The 12,951-nt window shown below is 37.5% G+C and overlaps 1 protein-coding gene across 3 annotated transcripts in view; it reads right to left on the bottom strand.

The window, feature by feature from the left end:
• The window catches only part of EML1 (EMAP like 1), a 100,833-nt gene that overhangs the window by 33,449 nt on the left and 54,433 nt on the right, over nt 1-12,951 (bottom strand). For 2 of the 3 annotated variants that reach the window (XM_062495579.1, XM_062495580.1), the window contains exons 4-5: nt 7,380-7,430; nt 3,990-4,124 (exon numbers count right to left, since the gene is read on the bottom strand). In XM_062495579.1, the coding sequence (XP_062351563.1) occupies nt 3,990-4,124; nt 7,380-7,430 (186 nt within the window). The remainder of the gene's footprint in view (nt 1-3,989; nt 4,125-7,379; nt 7,431-12,951) is intronic. The other variant, XM_062495581.1, reaches the window with a different exon arrangement.

Below are 12,951 nucleotides of genomic sequence, written 5' to 3'. Positions count from 1 at the left end.
CTGATAACCATTATTTTGTTGCAATGTTTTTTATTTCTCAGCTGTTTTGGAATCAATTTTCAAGCATACAATACATCTATATAGCTCCTAAAAGTCATAGCTTTCCTTAAGTGAATAACCTAACTAATAGTCTCACTTTATGTGTTTAGTAGCTTTGACATATAACTAATTTCAGACAATTGTCACCTTAAACAGGTAGCAGGATCGGAGATATATCCATAAAACAGACTTTGCAAAGCACTGCATTGTACTTAGATTTTGACATGTAGATCTTCCACTGCACAACACACACTGAATTAATCGTTTGGGCAATTGATTTAATATGATTTTTTATATCAGATAAAATACACAGAGCAAGGGCACTGCAGGATCTTGTTTGTTAAAACCTTTTCAAAAACTACAGTAAATTACTACAGCAAATTGGAAAAGCAATGAGATTCACCATTGCTAGGTGAAATGATTCTGTTCATATTCCAGAAACAAGCCTACCCATCTAAGTATTAAAATGTGTTTTTTTAACAAAATGTATCCATAAGACGTTTGTTTTGCTTATAGAAGATAAGGTTATTTTAATCAATGAGGTCACCACATAATGTCAGTTGATACGATTTCATGTGTGTGATAGATTAGGAAGTCATACATAGATGCAAAATGAAAAGCAAATCCTTAGAAAAAAAATCAACCATTTCAAGAGGTCAATACAGAAAACAGCAGCTCCATGCTAATGACTTCACCAAGGCAAAGTAGCTGCATGAAGTTACGCATCATTGCAACACTTCACAGAATTTGCAGCTTAAATTAAGAGTGAGCTGTTTTTTTTTCAGCTGTCCCTCCACTGGTCATTGTGGGTTTTGCTTGGTTTTGCCTGGTTTTGCCTTTCAAATCTTTCAGGCTCACTTGTACCTAAGATTGTTGATGCTTGGCTTGCAGATTCAGATGTGTGCAGATACACATTCTCTGTGTTACAAGTGTCTGAGAAAAGATTTTGTTCAAATCTGCATATCCAGAAAGACGCTTTGTTCCTAAGTAAACTAATAATAGATTGCTTTTCCTCTCAAAAGTAATATTTCTTTATAGATATTATGTATTGCTACAGTAAATTTTTTTCAGTTATATTTGTCTTTCAGAAATCTTGAAGTACAAAAATCTTAGAAACAAAATGAAACCCACATCTATTAGTTATTTGTTGCTTATAATTATAGTACAAAAATTTTAAGGGAAGGAAATTCAGATACTAGGATAGAGTCAAATTTCCATAAGTACCAGCAGCCCAGTCCTGTGGAATTCTGTTGGCGTATCAAAACTTCATTCACATGCACAGATGCAGAATGCAAACAAGACGCTAATTAGTGTAAATATTACATCTTCCTTGGTTACAATTTTATAACATTTTCTCTGATAGTATTTAAATTTTTTTCATTATTCCCTTAATTTACTAAGCCTTTCACTGAGTCACAGAACAGGACAGGTTGGAAGGGACCACGGTCGTTCATCCGGCTCAACCTCTCTGCTCACGCAAGTTTATACCAGAGCACACAGCACAGAATTGTGTCCAGACAGTTCTCAGTTATTTCCACTGAGGGAGACTCCACAATCTCTCTAGAGAGAGTTCCAGTGCTTGGTCACCCACATGGTAAAAAAGTATTCCTCCTATTCCTGTGCATCAGTTTCTGCCCATTGCCTCCAGTTATTGCTGGCACCACCAAGAAGAACCTGGCTCCATCTTCTTGACACCCCACATTCAGATGCTTGTAGACATTGATGAGGTCCCCTCTGAGCTGCCTCTTCTTGAGGCTGAACAGGCCCAGCTACTTCAGCCTTTCCTTGTAAGAGACATGCTCCTGTTCCTTGATCAACTTTGTAGCTGGACTCACTCCAGGAGCTCCATGTCCCTCTTGCACTGAGGAGCCCAGAACTGAACACAGCACTCCTGATGTGCCTCACCAGGGCTGAGTAGAAGGACAGAACTGAATAGTTGGACTTGAAGACCTAAAAGGTTTCTTCCAACCCTGGCAATTCTATGATTTTATATAGGATCACCTCCCTCAACCTGCTGGCAATGCTCTTCCTAATGCACTCTAAGATTCCACTGGCCTTCCTGGCCACAAGGGCACACTGCTGACCCATGGACAGCTTGTCCACTAGAACACCTTCTCCTTTATCCATGCATGCCGGTCCCTTGCCCACTTTTCCTGATTTCTTGTTCATCTGGATTCATTGTTCTTGAGCCTGGAAGAAGTGATCCTTGAATATAAACCAACTCTCTTGTATCCCTTTTCCCTGCAGGTCCTGTTCCCATGGGATTCTTCTAAGATCCCTGAGCAAGCTAAAGTGAACTCCTTTGAAGACCATGGTTAATATCTTACTTGCTGCCCTGCTTCATCCCCTCCTGGTACTGAGCTCCACCTCATAGTAATGACAGCCAAAGCTGCCCCAACCTTCACGTCTCCAACAAGGCCTTCCCTGCTTGCTATCACAGGGTCAAGCAGCACGCTATTCCTTGTGGGATCTTCCACCACCTATGACAGGAAGTTGTCAACAGTGCTTTCCAGGAACCATCTGGACTGTTTGTGTTTTGCTGTGTTGCTTCTTCAGCAGATGTCCAGGAAGTTAAAGTGTCCCACAAGAACCAGGGCCTATGACTTTGAGGCTTCTTCAAGCTACCTGTAAAAGACCCCACGCAGTTCCTTCCTGTTCAGGCAGCTTGTAGCCAACAGCCACAAAAGTGCCACCCTTACTAATCTGCCCTTTTATCCCAACCCATAACTTAAATTCTAAGTTCCACAGTTTGCACACTTGCTGTCTTGCTTCATAGTTGAAAACATAAACCAGAAATCAAGCTATTAATAATGTAATCACCCATATTTGGGCTGTAAAATAATACAGTACACAACCAGCTCAGTCATTCCTTACTCAAGCAAATATGCTGACATGATAAAAAGGAAGGAACATTTTGTGCCACACCATTGACAATGACTTGTGTAATGGCATTGATGCCCAAACAGAGCAGGTAAATTAAGTTATTAATTGAGCTTCATTAACAATATATTTTTCTGGCCGCATCATCTGTGACACAACAAAACAGTACCATCAACACTGTTTTTCACAAAGGAAACTGCAATAGAACAGGTCAAGTGAAATGGCCAAAACTAAATTTTGACTAGGAAATACAGGAGAGAACTGCTTGACCTATACTAACAATACTGATGAACCTCAACAAAACAGCTATTTGTTCAAGGCTATCCTAAGTCTGAAATCCTTGAACAAGATATCTCTTTTCTCTGTGCTATCAGCAGCACAGAGAAGCATGATCAGAGATACACAGAGATAGACACCACTTCATTCTGCTTCACTGAACAGCACTTGCAAGTAAACCTCTCCATTTATCTTTAATCTGGCTCTCAGATCAAGGCATTCATAGTTCAGAGACTGGCTGGACATCAGTCTACATGTGGGATGTGGTGACTGAATACTTCTCAATAATTGTTTCAGTTTTTCTTCCTCTTTCCTTCACTTCTTAAACTACCTTTATCTTGATTTATGAGTTTTCTCACTTTTGCTCTTCCTATTTTCTTCTCCTCACCTCACTGAAGGACAGGAAGTGAATGGCTGTGTGGTACTTAGATGCCAACTGGGGTCAATGCACCACAATCAGAAACTTAAAGAAGTACTTGTCAGGAATATGAAGACCAAGGGAAACCACTGAGGTATTAGAAAAGGCATGTTTAATAATTATGAACTTTCTCAGGAAACTCTAAGTTCTCAAACTGTTTATAGTTTGGAAATAAGGCAAATAAATTTAATCTAAATATGAAAACCTGTTTTATTTCAAATGTTTTAATAGATACTTTGGTCAAAAAAAAATGGATCTTTGTGAAAAAAGAAATCTTCCAATATTTTAAACAAGAAAAACTAAGTTTACTAAAGAAACTAATTTCATTATTAGAGCAGGAGGTAGAGAAAGGGGATAGATACTTAGATAACATTACCTTTCACTGTTCTTTTTACCACTAGATGAACTGCTGGTGGAACCAGTGCGGTTGCGACTCCCTTTGGAATCTCCATAGCTTTCCCTCCGACCTCCTGGGGACACACGCTCAGCTGAACTGGTTCTCTTAATGGTGCTAATAAAACAAGGAGCAAGTTTCACAGTGGCACTGGTAAAGGTATATATGCTACAATAAATATTTTTGAGAAATGTATCAAGTAGAACACTGATCCTAAAGCAATAACTATGATTTTTAAAAAATCTTGATTTGTTAAAGAGCCTATGTAAGAGTTTTGCTAAGTACCTGGTGCTACAGAGACAAACATACTGCTTTTTCCTTGATCATAAAATAGTAGATGGGCTAAATCAATTTCATAGAGTAGTTGCAATCATTTTTCCAGGTCATGTTTCAAATGTCTGACTACCACACCATACTTCTAAACTTTTGGATTCTCTTACAAAGAAGTGAAAGATTTAAAGAGAAAGCATATTGCCTGACATTTCCAGCCAGACTACAGAGAATGCCAAAATTATTGTCAAAATTTGAACACAAGCAAGCTAACTTTGGGTCCTCATCCAATATCAATTACTCTGTGGTTCAAAGCTAGTCTTAACATACTCCAAACTGCAATTAAGGGTAAGCTAACGTGCATTTTTTTTTATTACTGACAAAAATGTATGCTTCCTATGCTTCCTAGTTGTATGTATGAATAGATTAGATTCCCCACATGTCCAGACAGGAGGTTTCTCAAAGGCTTAAAGCTCACCCTACCCTCTCACTCTTCAACCATCCTTCCTGCCAAGACACCTATCAAAGGAGCTCCTGTGTGGCTTTATGGCACCCCTTAGACATCCAGCACTCTCTGATGGAAAAACCTGAGCCAAAACATAAGCAGTGTTACTTAGTAAATTAAGAGAAGCTCAGTCAGAACTTACGCTTTATAGGAGACCAAAGCACTTCTCCCTAAAGCAGTGCTTCCTAGCGAGAGGGAGCAGCTAAGGGTGAGGCCGCAAAGCAGGTAATGCTTTACACGTTGCTGCAGTCCCTTTGCAGCAGAGAGGCTCAGGCAGCAGTACCCAGACTGAGGCAGGAATCACCCCCCTGGTAGCAGCTGAACCACAGGACTCAGTGTCAGGGTCTCATTTTCCCCCATTTCAGTCCCACAAAAAGCACAGAGCAAATATCCCCTTTAAGCCATAAAATCTCCGTACTAAATAACCACCTTCAGCAGCTCTCTCACCCCAGAAACCAGAGACACCAGTGACTGCTTTCAAGCTCACATCTTTCTGCCCAAATCCCAACCACAAGCTCCATCCCACTGTGAAAACTTCAGTATTTTCTCCTTTAAGGTTAGTCTCATCCTAGTCACGCCTCTTATCATCCCCAGCCACCTCCCCCTTGGCCTCCATACACCCCCAGAGACGCTCTGCTTACCAGAATACTCCTCTCATGCATTCTTGAGGGCTACTCCAAACCTGCTCATCAGTCCTTAATAGCTATCCCTATTCCATCATCTCAGCCAGCTCCTCTGGCTCTGTCCCACCTTACGTGTGGTGCAAGTTGCCTCTCCATAACTAGAGGAACCGAGATAGACTTTTCTGTCTGGTCAAAAAATGCTTAGCTTAGCAACTGTGCACCATCTGCTTTAAAAAAAACACCCAAACTTATTTCTTTTCCCCTATGTCTTTTTACCAGCAAGGAGGGGAATGTTTCAACACCTCAGCTGAGACTCAGTTACAGAAACGATGGGAACACCTGAACCAGAGTCTTTCTGTAAAGCAGTTGCCCTTCTGGAAAGAAGGCAGCGCCCATCCAGGGACAGATCTGCAGAGGTGATGCATGTTAAGGTGCATCCCAGGCAGCTTGACAAAAAAACCTTCAGGTACATGCGATGCTAGGACAGATGTTCAGTGCTGCATTCTTGTAATAAAAAACAAGCTTCAAATGATTAAGCTGAAATTTTAAAAATAGTGTTTCTGTGGAAAAAGCAATGTAAGAGAGCAAGCAGAATGCAAAATGACACAAAGACAGAACAAAATACATTCATGGGGAAGAGAAGAGGCAGCAACAAGAATTTAGTTCTGTCTTAATTTCAGAAGTGTACTTCCTATGCTAGACTAACATTATCCGAGTCATCTCAATGTCAAATGCATGAAAAAAACCTTCTCCAGTAAATCAAAGAATATACTGTTAATTTAACTATTCTCCCTGCATCTCATAACATCATCCAAGTTAATACTATTCCAGTTTAAAAATAAAACCTTGATACTGAAAATGTTTATTCCACATTAAATAGTTTTATTAGCATGCGCCTTCCACTATTATATACATTAATAACAGAAACATCCTGTGTGAATTGTCGGGATCAATTCTTTATTTTGGCATTCTTTCCCAGTTAAGAAAATTTCAGTGTAGGCTCATGTTGACACATATTTTCTTCATTAAGGATAAGAGGCGTCAACATCAGCCTACACCAAATTAAATTAAGGACATTATCAAAGTATACTAATCTTAGAAAAAAAATTAAGTTACAGAAACAATTTGAAACTAATTTTAATATTGCTTGGGGTTTTGTTTTTATAGCTGTCAACATTCAGAAGATTAAATACAGGATAAGAAATGAAAGGCTGGGACTAAAATTTAAAAGTTTAATTCTATCTTCTTTCTGAATAATGCAGTCTCATATCACTATAACAACTACTCTAACCACAGGTGTAAAATTATTTAAACCCTTATGATTTATGTCCATCGCTACTTAAACTAATTAGTAATGCTATCTTCTGACAAATTTTATTTTAAGCTTTCAACAACAACAAAAGCGCAGTGAGAAATATTGTGGTTGGAAACAAGGATTATAACTCCATTATATCAACTGATTTTTGGCATTATACACATTTTATTAGCTAGACTGTTAAACACCAGTGATTATATCCATGGCTCTAGTAGATCCACTGTCATCTGAGGAGGAATTTAAAATGACAGAAAATAGTCATTTAACTTACAGGTTTGTAAGAGTATAACTGGATTCCAGAATTTGAATTCCCCATTAGTGATATGAAAGGAGAGCATTTGAAATTATGTAAAAGGATAGCATTTAGTTGCACAATTTTTAACTTAAAACAGCAATGTAGTCTAATACTCCCATTAAAAAATTATGTTAGTATGAAATAATGCAGATACCATCACTGACATTATTATCTAAGTTGTGTGATGCATTTATCAATGATGAGTAAGTTTTAGACACTTACTTCTGAAAATGTTAAAAATGACAATAATTATTACAATTCTATCATGTTAATGCTTTTACTAAAACACCCACTTTCTATGTGTTGAAATGGAAAGGAAAAACAACTGAACTTCAACACTACAAAGCTATTAAGGATCCCTCACCTTAGAGCAGGCTTTTTCAGTTTGCATGCATTGAGAAGATTCACAGACCTGCTTAATCCAGATTGAGAGGTGCATAAACAAAGCAGAATAAAAAGTGAATGCAACAATAAAATGTGGAAACAAGACATTTACAAGACTTACATTAAAAGACAAAATTGCATGCTTTCAAGATATGAAGTCACGTGCAAGAGTAAACAAAGTGCTTATTGACTCAGTTAGATGTTTGATCATTTCAAACCATACATTTAAGAACATCAATGTATCTTTGAATGACAAAATCTCAGCAGCGCCCCAATAGACTGACCATCCGTACAGCGACTCAAAAATTAAAAAATAAAAGAAATAAAAGAAATCAAAGACGATATTTGAAGGAACACGACAGATGATCCAGCTAAAAGACAAAGACTATTAAAAAAGCAACAGCAAAGACAAGAAAATAAGTCCTCATATATACATACATATACCACTGCATAGCATGAATGTTTCAGGTAGTTGCATTACTGAATTGTGGTGAACAAATCTGGCCAAAATTAAAAAGATATATACTTTATTACTAAAATTGTTTGGGAAAATACAAAAGCTTTTTAATAAAAGAAATTAAAAACCAGCACACAATGCTCTTAAGACAGAAAGTGATGGCATTAATATTTTGTCTAGCACTCATTCTGACCCTCATTTAAATCAATTAGAATGAACTCAGGAATAACATATGACTTGAATTTCATTATGCCTCTGAGCAAAATGCACTAATAACTTTAATTGTTAGAGATACTGTGAAGCAGCGTAATAGCTTTACCACCCGAAGTTCAATGGAGAGGGATTTCTTCTTAAATTTATATTCCAAATATTTTAAAGCATTTTCTTTGAGAGGCAAGTGTTGCACAGAGCATTTCACTGAAGGTTCAATTCAGAGTATGTGTGTGTGCCACTTACAAACCATCGCTGCCCCCCAACAGAACACACAACATTAATTCCAGGCGACTGAACCATTTCCTTGGGGCCATGTGTTTAGAGTTTAGAAGAACAGGAATTTATCATATTAAAGTATTTTATTCTCCCTGCAAACAAAGCTCTTTATGTTTTCTTTGTTCCTGGTTCTTCCTTTTGATCTCCATTGTCAGAGTTTTGCACCATTGTAATACTTTGCAATCTGCTGGGGGAGAAAGAATGACTGATTGTCTCCTTTAGAAAGGCAAAGCTTGTGCAAGCCTGTAGCCTGCACCAGCATCCCTACTGGGAAAGGTACTGTCTGCATTCTCCTTCCTTACTTCCCCCCACCCCCCTTTTCCCCCTCAACTCTTGGAAACAAAGCTATCCTAGATGAGTCACAAAACCTTAGATTTTAATAGGGAACACAAAACATCACTACTATGCACTGGCCAAATTACAAAGACAAATTTAGTGTTAAGCAGCAAACTTCAAGCCACATTACATGCCAAAGAAAGAGTGCAGGGGGAAGGGAAAGTTCTGCTCACAATACACTAATCTAATCTGGAAAGAAAATTTTAAATCATTATTCTAATCACAAAGTTTAGAATAAAACTATCGCAGCATTCAAATGCTGTTACTCAAAATAGGTCATACATTTCTAAATCACAGAATTGGTAAGTATATTAAAATTCAAATAAAATTCTCTGATCAAAGGTTTCTTGTGAAGATGACATGGAAACGCTTTTCAAAGCCAGGCAATTCTTGATTGTCCATCTGTGTCAGGTGATTGTTCAGCCTATCTCAGAATCACTCCAGCTCTCTGTTAGCTGGCTGGCACCCAGAGCCTCCCAGCTGTGTTCACATGGTCCCCAGAGCCTGAGTGCAGCAGCTCCTCTTGGTGCTTGACCACAATTTTGGTCCCAGTACCACCAGCATCATCTGGCTTTCTATCTTGCTCTGTATTACCACCATATACTTTTAAAATGCAGTTGATCCATGTTTTGGATTTGTGCTTTTGTTACATTGAAGTAATTTCAGTCCTTCCTTAACCTGGATAATTGGGTATTGACTGTATGAGATCTGAATGCTTTAGTGGATCTTGGTGCCCTCAATTCTAATTGAAGTCAGAGTCAGTTGAGGTTACTCAAAGCTCTGCAAGATCTGGATCTAATTATCACATTAGGCCCTATAACAACCTACTGATATCCAGTGGTACATGTTTTACATATGGAAAAGCAATATGCATAGAGGTTAAATGATTTGCATAAGGTCACTGAGAGAATATATGGCAGAACTCAAATAAAAGCCTGCTAGTTCCACCCTTTCAGCCTCAAGCTTTTTTTATTACCTCCGATTTTATATTCCTGCCAGAAGAAGTAATTTCCATTTCAAATATTAAATGGGAAATCAGAAAACATAGTGAACTCTGAACCATATCTCCTTGGTAATCCAGCAAGGAAGATAAGCCATATACAAACCTGTGGGTTCAAATGAGTTAACCAACACATTTAATACAGCTATTGTATGAAATGAGATTGTCTTTACAGACATACCAGTAAATACAACTATTTCTAAGCAGGAGTAATGTATGGATGCACACTTAGTCCCACACAGACTATTTGCATATATTTACATAAATAATGCACAACAAACTGTTTCAAGAATCAGAATGATGTCATTTCAGTTGGACATCATACAATCTTAACAATGCTAAGTATATGAGAAGAGAGAAATCAGAAATCATTTGATTGTAAGCCTTCTTTTCATAAGGCAGTAAAACATTTGGGAAAGACTCCATCCTCCTGCACTTTCTATTCGATATATGGTCACAGGTAATAAAAAAAGGGAAGATGATTTTTTTTACTATTGCAATCCTAGCAGATATTTGCCAGTCTCAACTGCAGATCAAAAGTTTAGAGCAAAAATATATTTTCCATTCCTATTGTATTTAACTTTAACTTTTAACTTTATTTTCACTTTTCAAATTTTACCTTTTCAATTGTGCACCTGTGTTGTATAGAAAAACTACTAAAAGCATTCAAGTAGAAATTAAGTTTTAAAACATCTGTAAACACCTAATACTATTTACAGCTGCTGTGTCACATGACCCTATTTTGGACTAAAGAAAGCCTACACTAAAAATTAGCCACAGTTCTGGAAGCAGTTAATAAGAAAAGACCACTGCTTAGCAGAAATCAGAACTAAAAAATAGCTCAAAATTTCCCACCATCTGGAAACTGCACAACACTGAGAAAAGCTGCTAGCACAAATAAACAAGGCCTACCCTCTGAAAAATGAAACAATTTGATCTTGCTGATGTATTTCCATTGCTGTTTTGTGCATAAAAACATGAAGTTCCTGAAGGCAAAATGGTCCAGTATAAACAAAAAGTGTGACTGAATTAATCTTAAGGATGCATAATGAATCATTTGTCTTGACTATATACAAGAAAGGTATTTAGAGAATTTATTGTATCATTTTTGAATAGTGAATATGTGGAACACCGTTTACTATAAAACCCCAAAATCTGACCAGTTATTTCAAGGTTCACTATTAAATGATTACAGAATAATTTACCAAAAAACGTTTTGTACAGTAATTAATTGATGAGGCCCTTACTAGTCCATTTTATTACACTTGAAGGATATTTATAGACAAGGCGTAGAACTATGCTTTAATATAATTTAATAAAGGTAACAATAAATAACATTTTCATGTTCAAGACACCAATACAGAAGTTTAGAGCATTTGAAGGGAACAATAATTCTACAGCACCTGAATTTATGACTGCTTTTTTCAGGACATGAAGCAACCCCGCTCTCCTAAGCACTCTTAATAAGTGTTCACCTATTTCAGCAAAATTGTCCACATATTCTTTTTTTTTTCCAAATATACATTTTCATGATGCATATTTAAAGCACCTTCAGCCTAGCTTCTTCAGCAATGAGCTGGAACAAAGCACAGTGAAAGGACACTGAATACTTGCCCTGTGGAAGGATTTCTCACACAGGAATCAAGACAGTCTAAAATTCCTCTCTTAGGATGCTCTCTCAGGACTTTCCCACTGGCATTCTGGGTATCCAGGCTGCACATGGGTCAGGTGGAAGGGATACAGGATGGCACTTATCTACAGGGATGCTAAGCTAGAATAATGCCTACAGGCTGCAGGCAATACTAGATGGAACACCTGAACTACATAAAGGCTTCCAAGAATAGAGAAAGCATGAGTATGCTCCTGACCTGCATTTCATCCACCCTGCTCTGGGGAAGAAGTCCTATGCTGAACCCTAGAGACAGAGCACAGACTCAGGAATCACACCCTCTGTAGACAGGTGAAGTCTCCCAATGCCTGTGCTCTCATATGTTTTATAACTACTAGTAGAAACTTAATTAGGAATAATGAAATTATGATAATTATTAAGAAAAAATAATTTATAAAGAACAAATGTGTTTTAAAATTCAGCATGTACTAAATACTACTCCTTTTTAAACACTAATGCATTTCCTTTTCTAAAAGGAACGCTCTTTCACATGTTTTCAAACTTCTGATAACACAAATCTAATAATGGAACAGTTTGGACAGTATTTGCTTTCCTCCACTTCCATTACAGGCTGATTCAGACCAGCCTGCCAAAGCCTAGAGCTGCAGTGACATCCAGCTCATAAGAGCACACAAGAGTTCATTTTTGTGACATAAACAAATACAGTATTTTCCAATTTTAATTGTACACAGTGTAACTTCTCTCCATAATAACAGATTCTGGAGTTTCTTGAAAATCAGCCCCCCTCAACACAGTAACAAAAACTGGCATATCCTTAGCTACCACATCCCCTTTGAGGAAAAATTCTCTTTATGAGAGAGGCCTCAGATCTTAGCAGGTTAATGCTCTCATCTCTACAACATACCCTCCATCAGAGCTGACAGCATCATCACCACAAAAAGATGAGGAGGCCCACAAAGGAAATGTACAAAAAAAACCCAACCCAAACCCCATACTATTATCTTTTACACACATACCAAGCAGCAGATCAGCACCACAACAACTGTCATGTGTAACTTGAACTTGCTTCACCCAGTCCATTCCATTCCTTACAACCCAGATGCATAAAACATTTAGACTATTTAAAAACAGCTACACACAAAGCAAATTGGGACAGAGCAGTAATTTTTTAAAGGGCTTAAATACATGCTAATGATATCTAAAGATGGATGTTTTCATTTGCATAAATATGTGCTAGGCAGAGAATTTTCCCCCTCCCTGAGATGCTACTAACCCTGTGCATGCAGTTTATATGATAATTTTGTTAGTGAGAGAAAACCACCAATGATAACATACTGATTTGCAATGATAACACTGTTTCTCTGCAGACTATGTATTTTCTACTAGCTAATCAAAGAATTATTGCACCACTTTTATCATCATGTTGGGCAACAGCACAGTAGAAAGGTTTTATTCTCTCTATGTTAAACTCTTAAAAGCAAGAAATGAACACAAACCAGTAAGACCAATCATTGTGCATTCTCTCAATATGCATGGTAGTAACCTCAATTGTAATTAGAATGAATAAATTTAAAGCCTCTTAGAATGAAATCCATCTCCTTTTCTTTCCAAACTAAATATTTAGACTTCTGCTTTGCAAG

This window comes from Cinclus cinclus, chromosome 6, assembly GCF_963662255.1.
Source record: "Cinclus cinclus chromosome 6, bCinCin1.1, whole genome shotgun sequence".
Lineage (NCBI taxonomy): Eukaryota > Metazoa > Chordata > Aves > Passeriformes > Cinclidae > Cinclus > Cinclus cinclus.
The sequence above is the reverse complement of the archived record's forward strand: the minus strand, read 5'-3'. Positions and strand labels throughout refer to the sequence as shown.